The following is a 24,558-nucleotide window of genomic DNA, read 5'->3' as shown; positions in this document are numbered from 1 at the left end:
CCAGTTAGCTCCGCAGCCCGCGTTTACTCCGATGGGTTTGTCCCAGCAGTCTGTGGTGTCGTCACCCATGCAGGGGTTCCCACGACAATTGGTGGTACCCCACAGTCTCCCTATTTCCCCGCTCCTGGGTTCTCAGGAGCCAGCGTGGGTTAACTCCCTGACGAGTTCTGTACAGCACTTGTTGGATGTGTTGCAAGGGGAGTCTGTGATGCGGCCTCATAAAAGGCCGGTGGCGTCTCTGTCCGCTCCTTATGAGGATGACAAAGGGACGTCTGATGATGGGGAGATTCTGGATCCTTACGATCAGGAACCTCTCCATACTAAGGACGCTGATGCTAAGTCCAAAGTATATATTCCTGGACTTATTCGGGCGGTCCGCACAGCCTTGGTGATTGAGGACGAAGTTCCCCCAGCGGCTAAATATACCAGCCGCAGAGACGCCTGGCGGTGGCTTATCCGTTCGCGGATAATTATTTTGCTAAGTGGGAATCCCCTCCACAGGTGGATTCTCACGTGACCCGTCTTGTCCGTAGTGCCACATTGCCGATGCCATCCATGTCCTCCCTTAAGGATGCTACGGACCGCAAGGTAGAAATCTGCCTGAAGTCCGCTTATTCCCTTGCAGGGGGGGCAGCACGGCCGGCTATGGCCATTTGCTGGGTTGCCAGAGCGATGGAGCGCTGGGCGGATTCATTAGAGGCTTCTTTTGAATCCGACTGTCCGGCCGAACAGGCGGAGTTGATTGGCAATCTCCGTGATTCGGCCACCTACATCAACGAGGCGGCTCTAGACATTAGTACTCTGGTGTCTAGAATTTCTTCAGCAGCGGTAGCTGCTCGTCACACCTTGTGGCTGCGATCCTGGAAGGCGGACGCAGATTCCAAGAAAGGTCTGGAAGCGTTGCCGTTTACCGGAGAAGTTCTCTTCGGTCCGGATCTGGATAAGATTGTGGCCACGCTGGCGGCAGCCAAATCTGCTTGTCTCCCGTCGGCCGCTGCTCCTTCTGGTTCTGGACCATCGTCCTTTCGGTCATCTAGGGCCCAGGGCAGGCCCAAACCACAGTCGTTTCCTCGACAGGCTGGCCCTAAGAAATCGGTCAAGCCCCGGAAACAGGCATGGAGTACCAGACGTCCGGCCCCCAAGCCAGATGACAAGCCTGCGGCCTGACGGTCCGGGTCTCCCCTTGGGGGATCCCAGGGTGGGAGGCCGCCTGCTGCAGTTCTCCCGGTGTTGGTCGTTCACTACGACAGACACTTGGGTTCTGGAGGTGGTCTCCCACGGGTATGCCCTCTCCTTCCGGCACAGACCCCCGGCTCGATTCTTCACCACGGGTCTACCATCAGACCGGAACAAGGCTACGGAGCTGCGGAAGGTATTGCACACTATGCTCCAGGCTGGAGTTATAGTGCCTGTTCCATTCTCCCAGAGGGGCCAGGGTTTCTATTCAAATCTATTTTTGGTACAGAAACCCAATGGGTCATATCGTCCGATTCTCAACCTCAAAGCACTCAACAAGTCTTTGCGGGTCCCGAAGTTTCGGATGGAGACCCTACGGTCCATCATTCTGGCGCTGGAACCTGGGGACTACATGGTGTCATTGGACATACAGGACGCTTACCTGCATGTCCCTATTCTTTTGCGCCATCAAGAGTTCCTTCGGTTTGCAATCCGCAGCGACCACTTCCAGTTTCGGGCGTTACCTTTTGGCCTGGCGACAGCACCACGTGTTTTCACCAAGGTGATGGCGGTCATGGCGGCTTCTCTGCGGCTGCAAGGAGTCCGCATGTTGCCGTACTTGGACGACCTGTTATTGGTGGCAGGATCTCCAGAGCTCCTGTTACACCACTTGGACCTGACCATTGCACTGCTGCAACGGCACGGCTGGCTAATCAACTGGCAGAAGTCCTCTCTAATCCCGTCTCGGAGGATTCTGCATCTTGGAGCCTTATTGGACTCGGGACAGCAAAGGATCTTCGTGACGGAGGACAAGATCTCTGCTTTACAGTCAAGGGTGCGCAGTTGTCTCCACAGCCGCCGGGTGTCCTTACACTCGGCGATGAGGTTACTGGGCTCCATGGTGTCGGGGTTCGACATGGTGGAATACGCCCTGTTTCACTCCAGACCTCTGCAGCACCTGATCCTGTCCAAGTGGAACGGGCTGCCTCAGTCTCTGAAGTTCCAGACGATTGTGCTCACCCCGGAGGTTCACCTGTCCCTTGCGTGGTGGTTAAAGACGACCCACCTCAACAAGGGACGTCCGTTCTGGGTTCCAAATTGGGTCCTGTTGACAACGGACGCCAGTCTTCGGGGCTGGGGAGCAGTTTCGGGTCCACACTTGTTCCAGGGCAGGTGGACGCCGACAGAAGCGGAGCTTCCAATAAATATCTTGGAACTCTGTGCGGTCTTCAATGCTCTCCTGCAGGCACAGCGGTTTCTCCAGGGTCACCCGGTGCAGGTCCAGTCGGACAATGCTACCACCGTGGCCTACATAAACAGGCAAGGAGGAACTCGCAGTCGGGCGGCTCTCGTAGAGGTCTCTCGGATCCTGGTTTGGGCGGAGCGCAATCTTCCGGCCATATCAGCGGTCTTCATCCCGGGAGTGCTAAATTGGGAGGCAGACTTTCTAAGTCGCCAGGACGTTCATCCAGGGGAATGGTCCCTGCACCCGGACATTTTTCAACTACTGGTGGACAGGTGGGGTCTTCCAGAAATCGACCTCATGGCGTCCCGGCACAACAACAAGTTGCCGGTGTACGGGTCTCGCACAAGAGACGAAGGGGCGTCTCTGGTGGATGCTCTGTCCGTCCGGTGGACGTTCAGGTTCGCATACCTGTTCCCTCCGGTCTCCCTTCTTCCACGGGTAATCCGGAAATTCAAACAGGAAGGAGGGACGCTCCTGTTGATAGCTCCCGCGTGGCCCAGACGGCACTGGTTCTCAGACCTTCAGGGTCTGTCCGTGGACAGTCCTCTGCGGTTGCCGCTACGACCGGACCTTCTGTCTCAGGGTCCTTGTCTTCACCCGGACCTGACTCGGCTGTCTTTGGCGGCGTGGCTGTTGAGACGGCCATGCTGAGGTCCCGGGGGTGTTTTCCAGCTCTGTGGTGCGTACCATGTTACGAGCTCGGAAACCGTCTTCCGCGAGGATATACCATCGCGTGTGGCATACGTTCTTCCAGTGGTGTCGACCGAGAGGTTATGCACCGCGGGAGTTTCGTGTGTCTCGGATTCTCGCCTTCCTGCAAGCGGGACTAGATCATGGGCTTCGCCTTGCTTCTTTGAAGGTACAGGTTTCGGCCCTATCTGTCTCATTTCACCGTAGGATTGCTACAATCCCGGATGTGCGCACCTTTATGCAAGGTGTTCTCCGTATTCAGCCGCCCTTTGTTCCACCTGTGGCGCCTTGGGATTTGGCTGTGGTCCTGAGGGCTCTCCAAGGACCGCCGTTTGAACCACTGGGCTCAGTGGATATTAAATGGCTAACAGCTAAGACTGTTTTCCTTCTGGCCGTTGCTTCGGCCAGACGTGTTTCTGAGTTAGGGGCTCTTTCTTGTAGACCCCCTTTCTTGGTTTTTCATGGGAACAGGGCAGTGCTCCGCACTCGGCCCGAGTTTCTTCCCAAAGTTGTTTCCCAGTTTCATGTTAACGAGGAAATAGTTGTTCCGGCCTTTAACTCACCGGGTCTTTCCGTGGGTGAGGCCTCTTTGGATGTTGTGCGGGCTTTAAGGACTTATGTTGACCGCACTTCTTCGTTTAGGAAGTCGGACGCTTTGTTGTCCTCTATGGCTTCTGTAAAAAGGGTTGGCCTGCTTCAAAGCAAACTTTGGCAGCCTGGATCCGTATGGCTATTTCTGAAGCTTATCTTCATGAAGGCCTACCGGTCCCTCCTTCTCTGAAGGCTCATTCCACTAGGTCTGTGGGTCCTTCGTGGGCAGCTCGACGTGGTGCCTCGGCAGTTCAGATCTGCAAGGCTGCTACGTGGTCTTCTGTCCATACCTTCGTGAGGTATTACAGGTTTGACACCTTCGCCTCTCAGGATGCTTCCTTCGGGCGGCGGATTCTCCTTTCTGCACAGGAGCGTCCCCACCCTTAAAGGATACTGCTTTGGGACATCCCCAAGGTATCCTGTGGATACCCTATGGACCCTGAAGTAGAAAATATGAGATATGGTAAGAACTTACCCTTGTTATCTCTATTTCTACGAAGTCCATAGGGTTCCACAGGACTCCCGCCCTGTCGCACCTGTGCTGCAGATGGGCTTTGCTCTGGTCACCGGTTTTCCGTCTCCCTCTGGTGAGAATGTGATTCTTGTATGTGTCCAGATCTTTGTTCTCTCTCTTCCTTCTCCTCCTCCGGCCTATGGCTTGGTAACTAACTGAGGTGCCTTGGCCCGGGGGCGGGGTATAGGAGGGGGACCTAGTGCATCCTGGGAGGCTGAAAGCTTAACTCTTTGGTGCCCTGCGACTGACGTCACACCTATACCCCAAGGTATCCTGTGGAACCCTATGGACTTCGTAGAAATAGAGATAACAAGGGTAAGTTCTTACCATATCTCATATTTTTGATCATGTGAAAAATAGAAGTCTACTGCTGAGATTTAACCAACTTGCCTGAACAACCTTTTTCGTGTTTTCTGTTGTTTGGGAGCAAATTGCTGATGGTCATTTGCTCCCATGCATTACCGGGTTTTCATTCCAATCATCCAACTAGTTGGATGGTTGGAGGAAAGTTGGTTTGGTGTATGGCCAGCTTGATTCTCTCTTCATGGCTTTGTTGCAGTAAAGGGAAACCTCAGCCAGTGAGAGGACGTCTGTTGAAACCAAAACCAAACTTGACAAAGACCTCAGCAAAGAATAAGCCATGTGTAACAGAGCGGGATACTCGGCATGCGTCAAATGCAGAAGACTCTGGACAGGTTACTGTTTTGATTTTTATTCATTTCTGTAAAATTTTGTACTGTGAGAAGCAAAATAGAGATTAATAGAGCTGGGCGTTAGATTGCATTACATTGCAAAAGTACATTTCCTAATTTTAGTGTGATCGGCGACTTTACACATCTGTTGATTGGAGTCTTTGAGTGACCAGATTTCCTCTATGGCCAATCAAATAATTGAATATTCTATTTTGCATATTTGTGCTATTTTATGGATTATCACTATGTTTTATCATTAATATAAAAATTATGTTTTTATTTACATATCCTGAGTACTCCCTAATTGGTGTGTTTTTGTGTAATTACCTCTATCAGTCAGTCAATTATTGTGCTTGTTTACTAGTTTGATTATAAACTTGAGATTACTTTTTCTCCTATAAAATTGCTAATTAAATCTTTTCTTTGTGTATGATGACCACATTGAGTTTGATTGAAAGCAGGTGTAAAAGTCGTGAAAGGTTACAGTGGATACAGCCAAAGGAGCAGTAATGCAAAGACAATTAAAAAAAGATCATTAATATATCCTCCCTGCTGTGTGCTGCAGTATTCTTCTAACCACATACATATTCAACTTTTTATTGTTGTTGTTTTTTTTTATTGATCTATTGTAGTTATTTAAATATAAATATTACTTTTAGTACTGTAAGAACTGCATGCATTTTATTGTCTATTTAGAATATACTATTTTTTAATATATAGGGTTTGAAGACCTTTTTATTTTTGTTGCTCCCTCAGGCTTCCTGTGCTGACACCATGTCGCCTTCACATTCTGCTGACAGGGACCAAAAAACTAAAGTTGAGGAAAAGTAAGAATAAACCTTTTGCAATTATTAAGATGTTTTCTGTTACACACAAATATTGGTTTGACTCATGGCATGGCTATGAATACACATTGAAAGCAAAAATAAAGCACACATTCGCATTACAAGGAATATTGTCGTTATGTAGGGTTTTCCTTTTTTTCTTTTGTGTTGAAGGAAAGATTTTTTTATTTATTTATTATATATTCTAGAGGTACTGATTTGTGCATTCAGTATAATATCCAGACTACAGGTGTTTCCTTACTCGTCTTTGCTGCAGTCGCGCCGAACAGCTCCGCTTGGCACACCTGGTCCTGTTAGATTCTGCTAGCGCCAGATGTTTTCTTGCGTCTGTTTTTTGCCGAAAATGCATCTGGAGACTCTGCTGATTCATTTTCTATGTGACCCTTGTATATCTGTGTCTGTATATCTATATCTGTGTGCGACTGAGTCCCTCAATCATCAAAGTGCTACGATGCAGCGGCCACAGCTTTTTTCCATGCCAAGTTCTATGTCAGTTACACACAGATATACAAGTGTCACATATCAAACTAATCAGCGCAGTCTTCTGGTGTGTCCTAGTCGCATCACATTGCGAGTTACATGCATTTTCGTCAAAAAGACACCTGGCACTAGCAAAGTCTCGCGGAACCTGGCGGCTCACTCACGGTAGACCTATCGCGCTGCATGGTCTATTGAGACTAGATAAGAATGAACACTTCTGTATAGTTTTCAAACCTGCCTGTCTATAACCTCAATCCTGGATTATAATTGTGGCAGAGCGATAAGTGAGTGAAAGACCTATCCAGGTCGTAAATAATGCAGATAGTATACAATGAATGCAGTCCATACAATTCATAGTGATGCCTCCAGAATGGTCCGGCAAAGACGCCAGTATCTTCGCTCATTTTCCCTTGAAGCCCATAGAGGTGTGAGAAAAATGTTATGAGTATTTTTTACTGTAATAGATGGTAAAGTTTGCAGCATGAGATCATTATGATGCCTGCGGCACCTTGCTATGACTTCAGTCTCTCCCCCCCCCTTGTGCAATATGTGTTTTAGTTGTTGTTAAAGTATTATTTTTACTCTATAGATCTGAGCCACCCTCTAGTTCTCGTGAAGAACGTAGGGCATGCCCTATAAAACCTGCTATCCTTGCACGAGGCCGGTTCCAGAGACCAAACCCCAACGTAATAAAGTCATCTGCTGAGATAGAAAAGTCAGACGTGAATGAAGCCGCCACTGGGGAGTGTGCTGGGGTTCCTGCTGCAAACAACAGTGGTAACTTGCCCAGCTGCATACAGAATGACGTCCGTTCTGGAATAGTATGTTTTGGTTTTGCTGATGGGGTTTGATGTCCGTTAACTACATCCGAGGGGAACTGTATTTATTGGTTTTTAAATATACAGTATTTGAAGTTTTAAATGTGTGAATAAGAGATCTCACAGTAATGGGAGATGAGCAACTTATTGCTTCATAATCCATTTTTCATTCTTATTTTGCAGCAAGAAACCAGAATGTCCGTACATGAGGCTGGCGGAGTTTCCATCTCTGCCCAAGATTCTTGTCTCCCAGAAAAAGGCTTGTGCTCCGATCCTAAATCATCCCCAAAAATGATCACAGATGATGTTTCAGGTCAAGGAGTCAGCCCTGTGAATCAGGACCCACTGTGAGTTCCTGATATGTTGCCTCTGAATGGTGGTTGTTGTGTTTCTCACAGTATTTTTACATATGCTTTGATTTTAAATATTGTTTTTTCTTTCTTAACCATGCCATGTGTATCATATCCAGTTATCCGTCTGTATCTTACATTTGACACCTTTCCTTTTTATATTTAGTACGGATTCTGTGCCTCACGCTGAATGTAAGAAATCTCCCATTAAACCCATTCTATTGAAACGAGGACAGCTGGGACGACCAAAGCCCAATCTATTGAAGGCCTCTGGTCGGAAACGAGTAACTGAAGTGGGAGAAAAAGACAAAAGCTTGGAGGCTGCATCTGAATATGCTGTTGAGAAGATATCCCTTGATAACATTGAGAAGATATCCCTTGAAAAGAGTGAGAAGATATCCCTTGAAAAGAGTGAGAAGATATCCCTTGATAACAATGAGAAGCTATCCCTTGATAACAATGAGAAGCTATCCCTTGATAACAATGAGAAGCTATCCCTTGATAACAATGAGAAGCTATCCCTTGATAACAATGAGAAGATATCCCTTGAAAACAATGAGAAGCTATCCCTTGATAACAATGAGAAGCTATCCCTTGATAACAATGAGAAGCTATCCCTTGATAACAATGAGAAGCTATCCCTTGATAACAATGAGAAGCTGTCCCTTGATAACAATGAGAAGCTATCCCTTGAAAACAATGAGAAGATATCCCTGGAATACAGTGAGACGATATCCCTGGAATACAGTGAGAAGATATCCCTTGAAAACAGTGAGAAGATATCCCTTGAAAACAGTGAGAAGATATCCCTTGAAAACAATGAGAAGATATCCCTTGAAAACAGTGAGAAGATATCCCTTGAAAACAGTGAGAAGATATCCCTTGAAAACAGTGAGAAGATATGCCTTGACAGCAATGATGAGTTATCTGTTTTAGGATGTGTAAGTAGCAATATTGTTTAAAAGTACCAATACTCCATGACAGTCTGTGCTCCGTTTCTTAGGCCAGGACCAATACACTGTTGTATAAGGCTGTGCTATTAGGGCTGCTAAAGCCACACTTCCCGTTCTGAGAAAATGCTGGTGGTGTTATAATCGGGTTTCAGTGTAGGTTTGTAGCTCTTTCCTTTGTATTTTTGCACTGCCTGGCCGTTTATATTTTTTATTGTTGCACTGCCTGGCCTTTTATATTTTGTAGGGCACTGCCTGGCCTTTTATATTTTGTAGGGCACTGCCTGGCTTTTTATATTTTGTAGGGCACTGCCTGGCCTTTTATATTTTGTAGGGCACTGCCTGGCCTTTTATATTTTGTAGGGCACTGCCTGGCCTTTTATATTTTGTAGGGCACTGCCTGGCCTTTTATATTTTGTAGGGCACTGCCTGGCCTTTTATATTTTGTAGGGGACTGCCGGGCCTTTTATATTTTGTAGGGGACTGCCGGGCCTTTTATAAGGCACAGGGGACAGGTAAGGCGGGTTTCTGCTTGCGGTAACCCGCGCACGGGCAGTCTTTCCTCTGGTTTCAGGGGTCAGACCGGAGGACGCGGAGTGTGTACACCGGGGAAGTCCGCATGCTCCACTAAGACCACCAGGGTAAACATGGAGCGGGAAACCAGCGTCCCTGGGGTCAATAATCAGCCAGGGGAGGCCAGCCTTCCCTGTTTAAGCGGCCCCTCCCCCTGCTCAGGGCGCCATTCCGCAGAGGTCTACACTGCTCTGAGCTGCATTTCCTATCCGGCCACGCCCCCTCAGATCTTCGGCGGCCATCTTCTCAGCCCAGCCACAGCTCTCTCCGGGAACGCAGGGTCCCTCTACATACCTCTCCCTGGAGCCAGGTTACGTAGCGCTATAGCCTACCAGAGATTACAGTCTGAGTAGTTGTATTTAGTGCCAATTGTGCAGTTAATTTTCTGCATTGTATGCAATCTGCTAGTGCTGTGTGTCTGTTTCATATTTCCTATACTGTCAAACTTTGACTATCACTTTCTTTCTCTCTGGGTTGCTTGCAATACCGGTGTATTCTGGGACCATATATACTTCATTTCTCACTGCAGTTGTGAAGTTGTCGTATATACTGGGGCAGTTGCACTACACATAGTGCCATATATGCAGAGCCGGCCCTAGGCATAGGCATAATAAGCTTATGCCTAGGGGGGGCATTCAAGGCTCTGGCGCTGCTGCGATCGGAGCTTAGCTCCGACCTGGCAGCGCACCTGTCAGGTGACTTTGACCGGTCAGAATGAGCTTCTGAATAGAAGCTCATTCCGACCCGGTCCCCATTATTTAAATGGTTGGAGTCGGAGCGGACCCGCTTCGGCCGCTCCGGCTCCACCAACATAACAGCAACCCCCCGCCGCGGCCCGGCTCCTTGTTATGACATGGCGCGCGTGACGTCATGCGCGTCGTGTCATAACAAGAGGTAGGGCTGTTTGAAGGAGAGGATCGAGAGGAGCCGTGGAGAAGAAGCAGCCAAGGTAAGTGGCGGCTCTGGGGCAGGGAGGATGAGACACGCACTGGGGCTGGGGGGGGGGGGGGGGAAGGTTGAGACACTCACTGGGGCTGGGGGAGGTTGAGACACACACTGGGGCTGGGGGGGGGGAGGTTGAGACACGCACTGGGGCTGGGGGGGGAAGGTTGAGACACGCACTGGGGCTGGGGGGGGAAGGTTGAGACACGCGCTGGTGGCTGGGAAGGTTGAGACACGCGCTGGGGGCTGGGAAGGCTGAGACACGCACTGGGGTTGGGAAGGCTGAGACCCGCACTTGGGCTGGGGGGGGGCTGAGACACGCACTGGGGCTGGGGGGGGCTGAGACACACTGGGGCTGGGAAGGCTGAGACATGCACTGGAGCTGGGGGGGTGGCTGAGACACGCACTGGGGCTGGGGGGGGCTGAGACACACTGGGGCTGGAGGGGGAAGGCTGGGACGCACTGGGGCTAGGGGGGGAGGCTGAGACATGCACTGGGGCTGGGGGGGAGAAGGCTGAGACACACTGGGGCTGGGGGGGAAGGCAAGGCTGAGACACTCTGGGACTTGGGGGGAGAAAGAGGCTGATATGCTGGGGGTTGGGGGAAAGAGGCTGACATACTAGGGCTGGGAAACATGCTGGAGGGGAAAATGAAGCTGACACACCCTGGGGCTGGGGGGAGAATGAGGCTGACGCAGTGGGGGAATGGTGACGAGAGACACACTGGTTCTAAGGGAATGGGGCTGAGACACACACTAGGTCTGGGGGAATGGGGCTGAGACACTCACTAGGTCTGGGGGAATGGGACTGGTGGAACTGCAAGGTGGGGTGCCGCCCTTTTACTACGTGTATGTGTGTGTGTGTGTATATATATATATATATATATATATGTGTGTGTATACATGCATACATACATACATACACATATGCTAGGGGGCATCAGCCAAAATTTTGCCTAGGGTACCGAATTGGCTAGGGCCGGCTCTGCATATATGGGCTAAAGTTCTACAACTCCGACTTGAACTGTTTATTTCCCTTACTTACTCCCCCCCCCCCCCCCCCCCCTGTGTAATCAACATACTGTTGTGCTATTTTACTCTGCAATATGTCTAACACAGGTAAGGGTAACAGAGTAGCTGCTGCACTCATTACTCTCATGTGAGTCATGTGCAGCAGGAGTGATTGAAGAAGATTTAATCCAAGAGCGACTCTGTGCTGTCTGTTATGACACACCTGGCCCATCAGCTCCCCCAGCGCCTGTCCAGGAGCCCCCTTGGGCTTCCTTTACTCAGGTGCTAAATTCACTTGTGGACCGCCTAACTGTCCCGGCAGTAGTTCCTTTGATAGGGTTGCCACAGCATGTACAGGCTGTAATTCCCCCTATGGGGTTGCCACAACAGGTACAGACTATACTAGTACCTCCTCTGCCCGCTACCCTAGAAATGATAGTATCCATGGCTGTTAAAAATATTTTACAGGATGAGAATTACTATCAAGTAAATATAAACGTCCTGTAGGTTTCCTCTCAGTCCACGCTCGTTACAACGATTTTACCAACGATTTGAACGATATTAGACTGTATTAAAATGAATGGAATCGTCCAAATCTGACTGCAAACACATCACATGTCAGATATCGTTATCTGACAAACGGGAAACGCACATCGTTCATCGTTGCAGGCTCACATGTCAGATTTTCTTTCAGATATGAACAATTGAACGATTTTTAAAATCTTTATCGTTCAGATCTGACAGAAAATTTGACCGTGTGTATGTACCAATATACTTCACATAGAAGTTGATGAACCCGCTCCAAAGTCTAAACACCCTCTGTTTAAGAAACAAAAGATGAAAAGGTAGAAGCAGGTCTGAAATGTATATATATTCCCTTTCAGAAGCCTCTGCTCGCCCATCCATGGCTATTGCTTGGGTAGCCACGGCAATTGAAGGCTGGACAGATGCCCTCGAGGAGCTCTTCCCTGAGGACGCCTCTCAGGACATGATTTCCCTTGTGGCCACATTAGGGACGCAGCCTCCTACATAGGGGATGCTGCACTGGACGTAAGTCTTTTAACCTCCAGAATATCGTCCATGTCGTCGTCTGTCCGTCGCTCTCTGTGGCTACGGTCCTGGAAGGCAGATGCAGTCTCTAAAAAGGCCTTGAAATCACTCCCTTACAATGGGGACATTCTTTTTGGCCCTGACTTGGATAAGATTGTCACTTCTTTGGCGGCCTCTAAGACTGCTTTTCTGCCTTCTGCTCCAGCTGCTAAATGGACAATATCCTTTAGAGGGTTTCACCCCCAAGGTAAACCTAGGGACCAGTCCTTTCCTCGACAGCAGGCTTCCTCTAAGTCAGCCAAACCTAGGCCCAAGCAGGCCTGGGCCACCCTCCGTCCTGCTGCAAAATCAGAGGATAAACCATCTGCCTGACGGGGTGGGCCCTCTAGGGGCTCCCAGGGTAGGAGGCCGACGACTTTTCTTTGCCCAGCGCCGGACTCAGATCACCTCAAACGCTTGGGTACAGGAAGTGGTCTCTTACAGGTACACCCTCACTTTCCTAAGAAGACCACCCCACCAGTTTTTCCACATGGGCCCTCCCCCGGACCCAATCAAACCCTGCTTATACAACAGGCTATTCATTCATTACTGCAGGTGGGTGTGATAGTTCCGGTCCCTCTATCTCAGAGATGGACCGGTTGTTGTTCCACCTTGTTTCTAGTTCAGAAGCCGAATGGGGCTTACCATCCTATTCTCAATCTTGAATCCCTGAACAAGTTTCAGGGTGCCCAGGTTTCGGATGGGAACCTGCGTTCTATAGTGCTAGCTATGGAACCGAGAGACTTTATGGTGTGATTGGACATTCAGGACGCTTACCTTCATATACCTATAGCGCCTTCTCACCAGAAATTTCTCAGATTTGCTGTTCAATGACAACATTTTCAGTTCCAGGCTCTGCCTTTAGACTTTCTACTTTTCCACAGCTCTTTACCAAACTTAAGGCGGTCGTGGCAGCTTATCTCCGTTGTCAAGGAGTCGGACTGCTACCATACCTGGATGACCTCTTGCTATTAGCATGGTCCTGCTGGTGGCTCCAGCATGGCCCAGACAACATTCGTACTCAGACCTTCAGATCCTGTCCATCGATACTCCTCTTTTGCTGCCTCAACGGCCGGATCTCTTGTTTCAGGGTCCTTGCCTACACCTGGACTTGGGTCGTCTAGCTTTGACGGCGTGGCTCTTGAGACATCCCTCTTAGGATCTAAGGGATTCTCTCCTGCTGTAGTACAGACTATGCTCAGGGCGCATAAACCAGCTTCTGCCTGAATCTTATCACAGAGTGTGGCATGCTTACTTTCAGTTGTGTAGTCTCAGACGTTATGACCCGCAAATTTTTCGGGTCTCTAGAATCCTTGCCTTCCTTCAGGCTGGACTGGAACTTGGACTTCGCCTGGCCTCACTTAAAGTTCATTTCTACTTCAGGGTCCATAGGGGGTCCACAGGGTTGACCTTGGGGTATAGCTGGATCTGGATCCACGGGCACCACGCAGTTAAAGCTTTGCTGCTCCCAGGATGCACTTGGGTCCGTCCTCCTCTATACCCCGCCCCCGAGCCACAGGCACCTCAGTTTTAGTTGGTGCCCGGCCGGAGTCGGGTCACCCTGCGCAGTGGGGCTGCATAAGCAGCCCCTAAGGTTTATTATTATTTTTATCTTTTTTTAAAAAAAGATTTTATTTATTTATCTTCTGAGCGGCAGCATCAGACTGTCCTTCTGGACGTCCACACTGCCGCTCCAACAGCCCCGCTGGCGCTGCGACGCCGGTACTGATCCGGGGATCGCAGCGGGACCCCGGAGTCAGTGCTAGCGTGGCTCCGGGAGCTCCCACTGACTGCTGCCGGACTCAAGGGGCCAGGTAAGCCGTGTGCAGTCTTCATGTCGCCGGTCTCTGGGGACAGACCGGCGGCGCTAGTAGCGGCGGCGGGCTCCCCCCCTATGTGGCATACCCTGCGTGTCTGCTGACCTCCAGGGTGTAAGACCAGCGGGGAACCGGCTTCCCTGGGGGTTTAATACTAGCAGGGGAGGCAGCCTTCCCTGCTTTACCGCTCCTCCCCTCAGCCCAGCGCGCCTTCTCTCATGCGTGCTGGCGTCGCTGGGCTGTTATCTCCTGGCCACTCCTCCTCAGTGCTCTCCGGCGGCCATCTTCAGGCAGCATCGCAGAGCTCCCAGGCAGGCTTCCAGTGGACCAGTCCCCCTGCGTACCTCTCCCCTGATCAGGACAGTGTTCGCAGCGCTATAGCCCTCCCAGACACTGAATCTGGGAGGTTGATTGTAGCGGAAAGTGCAGTGAGTATTATCTTCTCTGCATGGTATGTGACTTTTGCTAGTGCTGCTGTCTGTGCTTATTTCTACTTACTGTCAGCTTTTTATCTATCCCTTTCCTTCTCCTACGGCCCGCAGGTGCGTGGGATAGGGGTGTTCTTTCTGTGTAACCTCACTTCTATAACTCTACGTATTTGTGAGGTCCGTCACATACTGCGGTGTGCTACTCAGTACCAGTTTGTGGGCTGTTTGTGTTGCATGCTTGGGAGTGCGTTGGTGTTATACGCCTTAGCTCGTTTCGGTGATACACTTTTTTTTTGCAAAAAGTTTGTGTCATGTCTGATGAGAATGAGCGCTCTGTGGCTCCTGTGTTGTTTCCTGCCGAGTTGATGGGGCGGATTTGTCTCAGGTTGGTCTGTACGGGCGGTGCCAGTTGGTACCTGGACCTTCTAAACCCCCGGTGGCGCAGGATCCTCCGTGGGCGATGTTTACGCAAGTGCTGGCTTCGATCGCGGACCGACTTGTGGTCCCGACTGCGGCCCCTTCTAGGGTGTTGCCCCAGCCTACCATCCCCCGTTCCCCGGGTGTGACGCGTCTGGTGCAGTCTCCTCTCTGGTCTCAGACTGTGGGTCCTTATGCAGGTTTGCCTGTATACGTGCAATCCCCCACGGTGCCGCAGCAGTCGATGGTACCTTTTCAGGGGTATCCTCGGGCGGTACCCCCTCCCTGAGTGGACGTCCTTTCCAGCTCTGTTCAGAGCCTGGTGGCTTCGTCATCGACCTTTCAATCTATGTTACACAGTGATTTGCCCCCACGGGCGTCCAAGCGACCCGTTCCGGCTTCACTGGCGGCTCAGTTCACGGACGTGTCTTCGGATGACGGGGAGATGCATGAGGACTCTGACTCGGATGCCGGGGCCCAGGAGGTGGAGGCTAAGTCTTCCATTAATGTGCCGGCATTGGTTAGGGCGGTGTGGGCCATCCTTCATATTGAGGAGGATGTGCCGGCCCCCAGGTCAAAGTACCCAAATTTTAAGAAGGCCAAAGTAGCTTCGACGGTTTTTCCCCTGTCCGACCAGTTAACGGATCATATGGCGGGGGCCTGGCAGTTGCCCAGCAAGAGGTTCCAACCGCAGAAGCGGTTGGCTTCGAACTATCCGTTTCCGGAGGCTCATTGCAGGAAGTGGGAAACTCCGCCTGCGGTGGATTCCCACGTTACCCGCTTAATTAAGAGCGCTACGCTGCCTTTGCCGTCGATCTCCTCCCTGAAGGATCCCACGGACAGGAAAGTGGAGACTTGTTTGAAGTCTATCTACTCTCTCTCTGGGGCGGTGGCCCATCCGTCCATGGCCATCTCTTGGGTGGCTAAGGCCATCGAGGGCTGGGCCAACGCTTTGGAGGATACCTTTCCGGAGGATGCTCCGGAGATCCAGAGAGCGTTGATAGGTCAAATGAGGGATGCGGCTTCCTACATTGGGGAAGCATCGTTAGATGCAAGCCTGCTGACCTCTCGGGTGTCGGCTGCAGCGGTGTCGGCACGTCGGTCCTTGTGGCTGAGGTCTTGGAGAGCTGACGCTGACTCCAAAAATTTTTAATGGGGAGTTGCTTTTTGGTCCAGACTTGGACAAAATTGTGGACACTCTGGCTAAATCTAAATCAGCCTTCCTGCCTTCGGCTTCTGCACCTACCAAGGTTCGGAGCTCTACCTTTCGGTCCTTTCGGGTTCAGCGCAAGGCCAAAGGTCAGTCCTTCCCGAGGCAGTCGACGACCAAGGCCGCTTCTAAGCCCAAGAAGCAGGCCTGGAGTGCCAGGCGCCCTTCTTCCAAGCAGGAAGATAAACCTTCTGCCTGATGGGACGGGCCTCCCTCTAGTGCTGGCACAATACCACCACGGATGCATGGGTTCGAGAAGTGGTCTCCCAGGGGTACGCCTGGTCTTTTCGGCACAGACCGCACCACCAGTTTTTCTGCACGAGTCCTTCTCAGGATACGACTAAGACTTTACAGATTCAGGAAGCTATAGAGTCCTTGCTGAAAGCAGGGGTCATTGTTCCCGTTCCTCAATTACAACGAGGGACGGGGTACTATTCTTCTCTGTTTCTGGTGCGGAAACCCAATGGTTCTCATCGCCCTATCCTCAACTTGAAGTCTCTGAACAAATTCCTCAGAGTTCCCAAGTTCAGGATGGAAACGTTACGTTCCATCATTCTGGCAATGGAACCGGGGGATTACATGGTGCCCCTGGATATCCAGAATGCCTACCTCCATGTTCCGATAGCACCTTCGCACCAGCGGTATCTGAGGTTCGCTATCCTTCAACACCACTATCAGTTCCGGGCGCTCCCCTTTGGTCTCTCCACGGCACCGAGGGTGTTCACGAAGATTATGGCGGTCATGGCCGCACATCTTCGGAACCAGAATGTCCGGCTGCTGCCGTACCTGGACGACCTCCTGTTGCTGGCGAGCTCCCTGGAGGTACTGCTTCAACATCTCCACCTGACGATCGCTTGCCTGCAAGCGCACGGGTGGCTAATAAATTGGAAAAAGTCCTCCCTGATTCCATCTCAGCGGATGGTTCATTTGGGAGCCCTGCTGGATTCTCATCAGCAAAGGATCTTCCTGACCCCGGAGAATGTCTCCTCCCTGCAGCTGCGGATACACAGTTGCCAGAGTAGTTGCCGCCTGTCGGTCCATTCAGCTATGAGAGTTCTGGGCTCCATGGTGTCAACATTCGACATGGTGGAATTTGCCCAGTTCCATTCCCGGCCCCTGCAGGGGCTGATTCTATCGGAATGGAACGGGTTACCTCACCGGATCCACTCTCAGTTGCTGGAGTTGTCCCCGGAGGTTCGGCAGGCTTTGGTTTGGTGGCTTCAGACAGCTCATCTGGTCGAGGGGCGCCCCTTTTGGATCCCGGACTGGGTCGTGCTCACGACGGATGCCAGTCTTCGGGGTTGGGGGGCAGTGATCGGCTCGTTGTCACTTCAGGGTCGTTGGTCTGCGGAAGAAGCTCTTCTTCCCATCAACATTCTGGAACTGCGGGCAGTATACAGGGCCCTGCAGCAGTCCGGTCCCGCTCTTCACGGAAGGGCGGTTCAGGTGCAGTCCGACAACGCCACCACGTTGGCATATATCAACCACCAAGGAGGAACTCACAGTCGGGCAGCGATGTCAGAGGTATCTCGCATCCTTGCTTGGGCGGAGTGTCACATTCCAGCGATCTCGGCAGTCTTCATTCCCGGAGTCCTCAATTGGGAGGCGGACTTCCTCAGCCGTCACGACGTGCATCCCGGGGAATGGTCGCTTCACCCAGAGGTGTTTCAGCTACTCGTGGACAGGTGGGGGCTGCCGGAGCTGGACTTGATGGCCTCCCGTCACAATCACAAGTTGTCCGTTTACGGGTCAAGGACAAGAGACGCAGGCGCCAGTCTGGTAGACGCACTGTCGGTGAAATGGACGTTTCACCTGGCGTATCTGTTTCCTCCGATATCCCTACTTCTCGGGTTCTGCGGAAATTCAAGCAGGACGGCGGTACGCTCGTGCTGGTGGCTCCGGCGTGGCACAGACGTCCTTGGTACTCCGATCTGAGGTGCCTCTCCATCGACGCTCCGTACCTTCTCCCTCAGCGTCGGGACCTGTTGTCTCAAGGGCCCTGCCTTTACCCGGATCTGGGTCGGCTGTCTTTGACGGCGTGGCTCTTGAAACAGCCGTTTTGAGGTCTAGGGATTTCTCCAGTTCGGTCATTGGTACCATGCTTAGGGCACGCAAGCCTGCTTCCGTACGGATTTACCACAGGGTGTGGCGCACTTATTTTCAGTGGTGTGAATCCAGAAACTATGATCCTCAGGTGTTCCGGGTTTCCAGAATCTTGGAGTTCCTTCAATCAGGTTTGGACCTCGGCTTACGCCTGGCCTCTCTGAAGGTTCATGTGTCTGCTTTGTCCGTGTGGTTTCAGCGACGGATTGCTACATTGCCGGATGTTCACACTTTTTTCCAGGGTGTTCTCAGGATCCAGCCTCCCTTTGTGCCTCCTGTGGCTCCTTGGGACTTGGCGGTGGTGCTACGGGTCTTGCAGGGTCCTCTTTTTGAGCCTCTTGAGTCAGTGGACCTCAAGTGGCTGACGTTCAAGACCGTTTTTCTCCTGGCAATTGCTTCTGCCAGGAGGGTGTCAGAGTTGGGGGCGCTTTCCTGTCGCCCCCCATTTCTGATTTTTCACCAGGACAGAGCGGTGCTCCGCACTCGTCCTGAATATTTGCCCAAAGTGGTCTCCAAGTTCCACATTAATCAGGAGCTTGTCGTGCCAGCTTTTCAGTCACCTGATCTTTCAGCTGGTGAGGCTTCCTTAGATGTAGTCCGGGCACTTAGAATCTATGTGGACCGGACTGTTTCGGTTAGGAAGTCGGATTCATTGTTTGTCCTCTTCGGTTTTCACAAGAGGGGTTGGCCTGCCAACAAGCAAACGTTAGCCCGTTGGCTTCGTTCAGTTATTTGTGAGGCTTATGCGCAGGAGGGTTTACCTGTGCCAGCCTCTGTTAAAGCTCATTCCACTCGTTCTGTGGGTCCCTCTTGGGCTGCTAGACGTGGCGCCTCTGCTGTTCAGCTGTGTAAGGCGGCCACTTGATCTACAATTCAAACGTTTTTGAGGTTCTATGCGTTTGACACCTTCGCCTCTCAGGATGCTTCCTTCGGGCGCCCGGTGCTCCTTTTAGCACAGGAGCGTCCCCGCCCTTAGTTGAACTGCTTTGGGACATCCCCAAGGTCAACCCTGTGGACCCCCTATGGACCCTGAAGTAGAAAACAAGAGATATGGTAAGAACTTACCTTTATCTCTGTTTCTACGAAGTCCATAGGGTCCACAGGGCGCCCGCCCTGACGCACCTGGCTTCAAATGGGCTGTGTGGCTGGTCACCGGTTTTCCGTCTCCCATTTCTGTGAGTATGGTTTCTTGTGTGTTCCAGTCTTCCTTCTCTCTGTTTAGTCTCCTCCTCCGGCCTTGGCTGCTTACCAACTGAGGTGCCTGTGGCTCGGGGGCGGGGTATAGAGGAGGACGGACCCAAGTGCATCCTGGGAGCAGCAAAGCTTTAACTGCATGGTGCCCGTGGATCCAGATCCAGCTATACCCCAAGGTCAACCCTGTGGACCTCGTAGAAACAGAGATAACAAAGGTAAGTTCTTACCATATTTCTTGTTGTCTTTGCTTTGTCTATTTGGTTCCAACGCAAGATTGTTACATTACCAGATGTTCACACCTTTATACAGGGTGGGTCTCCGCATTCAACCTCCCTTTGTCGCTTCGGTGGCCCCTTAGGTTTTGTCTGTGGCTCTGCAGGGCCCTCGGTTTGAACCCCTGGAATCGGTGGATCTCGAATGATTAACAGCTATCACGATCTTTCTTTTGGCTATTGCTTCTCCCCGAAGTTTGTCAGACTTGGGGGCACTGTCTCGTCGCCCCCCTTCCTTCTGATTTTTTATCCAGATAGGGCGGTTCTTCGTACTCGCCCTGGTTTTCTTCCCAAGGTGGTCTCTAAATTCCATATCAATGAGAAAATTGTAGTCCCGGCCTGTTTACCCAATGTTTTGGCTGGGGAGGCTTCCTTGTATGTCATCCGTGCCCTCAGAATCTATGTGGACCGTACTAATTCCTTTAGGAAATCAGATTCTCTATTTGTCCTCTATGGATTCCATAAGAAGGGCTGGCCTGCTAACAAACAGACCCTGGCCAGATGAATTCGTATGGCTATCTCTCAGGCTTACTTGCACTCTGTCTCCCTGTGCCAGCTACCATCACTGCTCATTCCACTCGCTCTGTGGGACCTTTGTGGGCAGCTCGCCGTGGTGCCTCAGCTGAACAGCTTTGTAAATCGGCCACGTGGTCCTCTGTCCACACCTTTCTGCGCTTCTATGTGTTTGACACATTTGCCTCTCAGGATGCTTCCTTTGTGCACCGGATTCTCCTGTCAGCTCAGAAGCGTCTGCGCCCTTGAATACTGCTTTGGGACATCCCCAAGGTATCCCTGTGGATCCCTATGGACCCTGAAGAAGAAAATTAGTTATGGCAAAACTTACCTTTGTTAACTCTTTCTTCAAAGTCCACAGGGCACCCGCCCTGACACCCCTGGCTTCTCTGGGTTGGTTTCCCTGGTCACTGGTCTCCGTCTCCCTTGTATGAGAGTGTTTAATCTGTGTACCAGTCTTCCTTCTCTCCTGTCCTCCTCCTGCCATTGACTTGCTAACTAACTGAAGAGCCTCTGGCTTAGAGGTGGGGTATAGGGAGAAGGACCAGTGCATTCCGGGCTGCAACAGCTTTAACTGCCTGGTCCTATCCTAATCTCCACCTAAACCCCAAGGTAGCCCTGTGGACCCTATGGACTTCGAAGAAAGAGAGTTAACATAGGTACATTTTACCATAACTCTCATTTTTATTTTGTGGTGGACACTTTGCTCGTCATTTTTTCATAGGCATAGCTGCTAATTTGTATAGATCTATCCCTTTTTTCATTTTTTTTCTATCTTTCTTCCACTCTAGGACAATGGAAAACGCTGGGGTATAGATGGTGGTGAGTGGAGCCAGGCACTTTAAATCTTGAATAATTTTAACATGGCTTCTCCCCCTTTATACCCCCACCTGACCTCAGTCTAGTTTAAGTGCCCAATGGAGCCGGGCGTATTTTACAGGACTGCAGCCCTAGTTAAAAAAAAATTTTTTAAGGCCTGAGTCAGAGATGTCATGATTAATATACATCACCGATGTTGAGGCGTCTGGTCCTGCAATCTCACTCGCAGACCCCCTAAACCACAGCGTGTTTGACGTTTTGGAGCTGGAACAGTGGCAGATAGTGGTAAGTGGGACCTGTCCTCTTGGTTTTAGGAGGATGGATCGACTTGGTCAAAGCTATGATTTGTCCCCATTCTGTTATTGCCGCAGGGACGCAGCCATTACATCCTGACAAGGAGCCGTGGTGTAGGGATGACCATCGATGGTTAATAACCGTTGACGGTAATCACTGATGAAATCATCGATGGACAGCACACTGGTGGCCATCCCTACCAGGGCAGGGGACATGAGGCGGGGCTTAGTGACCGCTACTCACTTGATAGCTCTCGCTGATGGGTTGCCCTTGGAGCCCCTTCTGGAACAAAAGTGCTCCTATTGTCAGGGCAGCCTGTCTGTTTGCTCGGAAGGGGAGGAGAGCTGTTCCTCCCTCTCCCCCTAAGGAATCTATATTTGAACCTCTATATACCCCTGCCTGTACCTTCTAAAATCCTATCTATAAACCTCTAAGGATGACGCTAATTTGCGTACGCAGTCATACAGTAAATAAAAGACTCCAGACTTGGTACGTGTGGTTCCAAAGCACAAAATATTATTCAAGTAAAAGTACAGTCAGTTACACGCTATTGATCCATACACAATTCGGCGCAAAGGAATTATACAGACCCAAGTACAGTATACATACGGAGCGCTTTCTGGTCCAGATGTTAGGCATCAGCAAGAAACCCCTTGTCCCTCAGCGTTCAACAAGAAGACTAAGGACCCAGTGTTGGAGCACACATATTTATACCCCCCCAGAATAGACAGGACAATAGAGAAGTTTGTTTGCTTATGCCATTGGTTCCCATGGGGGAAGCATCTGTTACAGAGCATTTAACAGGCTGGTTCAAATAGACTCAACCCAGCCTCCAACAACTGGGGGTCTCTGCCCTCCCGCCCCCTGCAACATCCTAACAGTTGTTCATATTATATACATTTTGTTGCTTGAAGTCTCTGCGGTCCATAAGTTTAGAATGCATGATGCGATCTCCACACCGATACCGGAATTCTGTTGAAAGAGTACGCATTAGTACAAAACCAAACACGGCTTACTTAGCATGTATAAAACCCTAGTTACCAAATATCTTTATTTCACAGCATTTATACTAACTGAACCAACTTAAATCTTATACCTTAAAGCTTATTAAACCTTTTAGGTGGATATGTAATGTGTGAGTATGCGGGGTTTGATATAAAGACGCTAGTTAACTTGGGGCAGATGCGTGCGCTTGAAGCTAATAAAACAGTGTTTTCATACAAGGTCTTATGCATTCGCTAATATGCGACTAGTTAACAGCGCAATTGTGCGTATTAATGTGTGTATGAGGAATGGTGCACTTAACTCTCACTTACGAAGTGAACACCTAGCAGTGTGGAATGCTGAGCCTTATAGTTCCACATGCCCCCTCAGCAGCCCCAACCTTTCCCAGGCTCTAAAGAAAAGCCTTTTATTCTCCCAGACTCTTGTGTGAATGCAAATTAGCCCAGCTACAAGACTCAAACCTGATAACACTCTTGGCTTTGAAGTTATTTCATTGCAGGAAGCTTGCTAATGTAAGGTGTGTATTCGAGCCGGGCCACCTGGAGTGAGAGCAGATGTTATCCAGGAACTTATCTACACAGGCTAGTTATCACGTGGCCATTTGCTCTGTTCTAGCTAATGCAATATATCCTTTAGGGAAATTATAATAATATGCACTTTATCCAGAACACCCAAACTACGTAAAGTCATGAAATGGGCTTTTGGTGAATCGCCGTAACTTATGGCGATGGTCACGGATGCAATCGCATGATGCTAATAGTATTATCGCCACATGTACTAAAGTGTGAGTTTATCTAAAATGGCGCTTAGGCGGCCATTCGCAAAATGGCGTCTTGCGGCCAGTCGCAAGATGGTGTCGCTGCGATTCAATTTTAAACTGATCTTGTCTCAGCCAATAATCCAGTTTCGACACCCCCTACAGCGCACACCTGAATGCAGACTGCCCGCCATACTCCCACCAGCAGCTGTCACTCAGTTGGAGGATCTTCTGTCCAAGGCATGAGTGCATCCAGATCGCAAGTTCCAGATTTCCAGATGCTTGGTATCCCTTTTTCCACTGCCAGCTGTGGACAAATCTAAGTGGGAATCCCCGTCCTTTGTGGATCCCTGTATTTCCAGGTTGTCAAAAAAATACTACTATCCTGGTGCCCTCTCTCCGGGACAGTTCTGATTGCACACTTGAATCTACTCTCAAATCGATTTACATGGCTGTGGGGGGGATCCCTACTGCCCATTTTGGCCTCTGGGTCAATAAGGCTGTTGAGAAATAGGCAGACCTACTAACAGAATGTCTACGCTCTGGTACACCTTGTACAGATCTGCTTCCACTGGTTGAGCACATAAGAGTCAGCTACTTACCTGGGTGAGGCAGTTATTGACGCAGGCCTTATTTGCGCCAAAGTTTCTGCTTAGTCTATAACTGCTCACCGGGCCCTCTGGTTGCGTGTCTGGCAGATGTACATGATCTATAGCGGATCTTCCTTCTTCAGGAAAGATTTTGTTTGGGCCTGAGCGAGAAAAGATCATAGCTCTGGCTACAGGGAAGTGGTAGTAAGAGACTGTGGACCTCATTCAGAGTCTGTCGTTGCGGCCGCACGGTCGTAGGGGAAAGGGGCCGGATATGCAAATTATGCGATCACAAGTTGCGGTCCTAAGATGAGATCGTTCGCTAAACGACCGAGGGTAAGAAGCGGCCGTAATACTAAATCACGCCCCTTCTCGTTCACCACACACGTCATCTCCTGGGATATCAGGTTTAATCGCGAGCATCGGGAACCATCGGAACTGGTCGTAGTGCTTAAGGTTGACCATACCCTCTCTTAAGCTCTACGATCAAGTCAGTGTACAAACCACCCATGTCACGTGTGCCATGACACTACTTTGTTAATTATGCACTCCCATAAAACGCCGTTCGCATAATTTGGCACGCCTGCGTTCGGATCTCCACTCCCCCGTTTTCAAGCACCTTCCCCTGTTACCACCCTCAAACGCCTCAATCTGTCACTCAAACTACCGACCTGGCTGTGTTCAAGGAGAGAGAGATTTCTGATCGTAGCAGCTAGTTTTCGCACGCGTATTGCGAACTTTACGCATGCGCAGTTTAGCGAACATCGGTGGCGTACGACTGTGCGGCCGCAACGACCGACTCTGAATGAGGTCCTGTGTCCCGTTGACATTGTGCAGTCATTCATCAAGCTTGCATTGCTCTGGCCAGCAGGTGCCTTCCAGGGTCACAGCTAATTCCATTTGGTAGGTTGGCGCCTCTTGGGCTGCACGTCATGAGGCCTCTGCTGCACAGCTCTGTAGGGCAGCACCTGGTCTTTCGTGCACAGTTTTGTTAAATTCTACCATTTTGATATCTTTGTGTCCAAGGAGGCCAGCTTTGGGCGCTTCGTGCATCTACAGCATTCTCCCTACCGTGATATTTGCTTTAGAGAGGTCCTCAGCGTTTTCCAGTGTCCTCCAGTGGGCGAAAGAGAAAATTGGACTTTTATTTTAAAATATGGCTTTCACATGATGT

At 50.4% G+C, this 24,558-nt stretch overlaps 1 protein-coding gene across 2 annotated transcripts in view; it reads left to right on the top strand.

The window, feature by feature from the left end:
* BDP1 (BDP1 general transcription factor IIIB subunit) overlaps positions 1–24,558 on the top strand; it is a 184,713-nt gene that overhangs the window by 115,629 nt on the left and 44,526 nt on the right. For both annotated transcript variants that reach the window (XM_088443767.1, XM_088443766.1), the window contains 5 exons: positions 4,777–4,912; positions 5,666–5,736; positions 6,824–7,055; positions 7,236–7,399; positions 7,569–8,343. In XM_088443767.1, coding sequence (XP_088299893.1) covers positions 4,777–4,912; positions 5,666–5,736; positions 6,824–7,055; positions 7,236–7,399; positions 7,569–8,343 — 1,378 coding nt within the window. The remainder of the gene's footprint in view (positions 1–4,776; positions 4,913–5,665; positions 5,737–6,823; positions 7,056–7,235; positions 7,400–7,568; positions 8,344–24,558) is intronic.

This window comes from Taudactylus pleione, unplaced genomic scaffold (assembly GCF_031769625.1).
Source record: "Taudactylus pleione unplaced genomic scaffold, aTauple2 ptg000333l, whole genome shotgun sequence".
Classification (NCBI taxonomy): Eukaryota; Metazoa; Chordata; class Amphibia; order Anura; family Myobatrachidae; genus Taudactylus; species Taudactylus pleione.
Note: the sequence above shows the minus strand (reverse complement) of the source record. Positions and strands in the feature narration are given on the sequence as shown.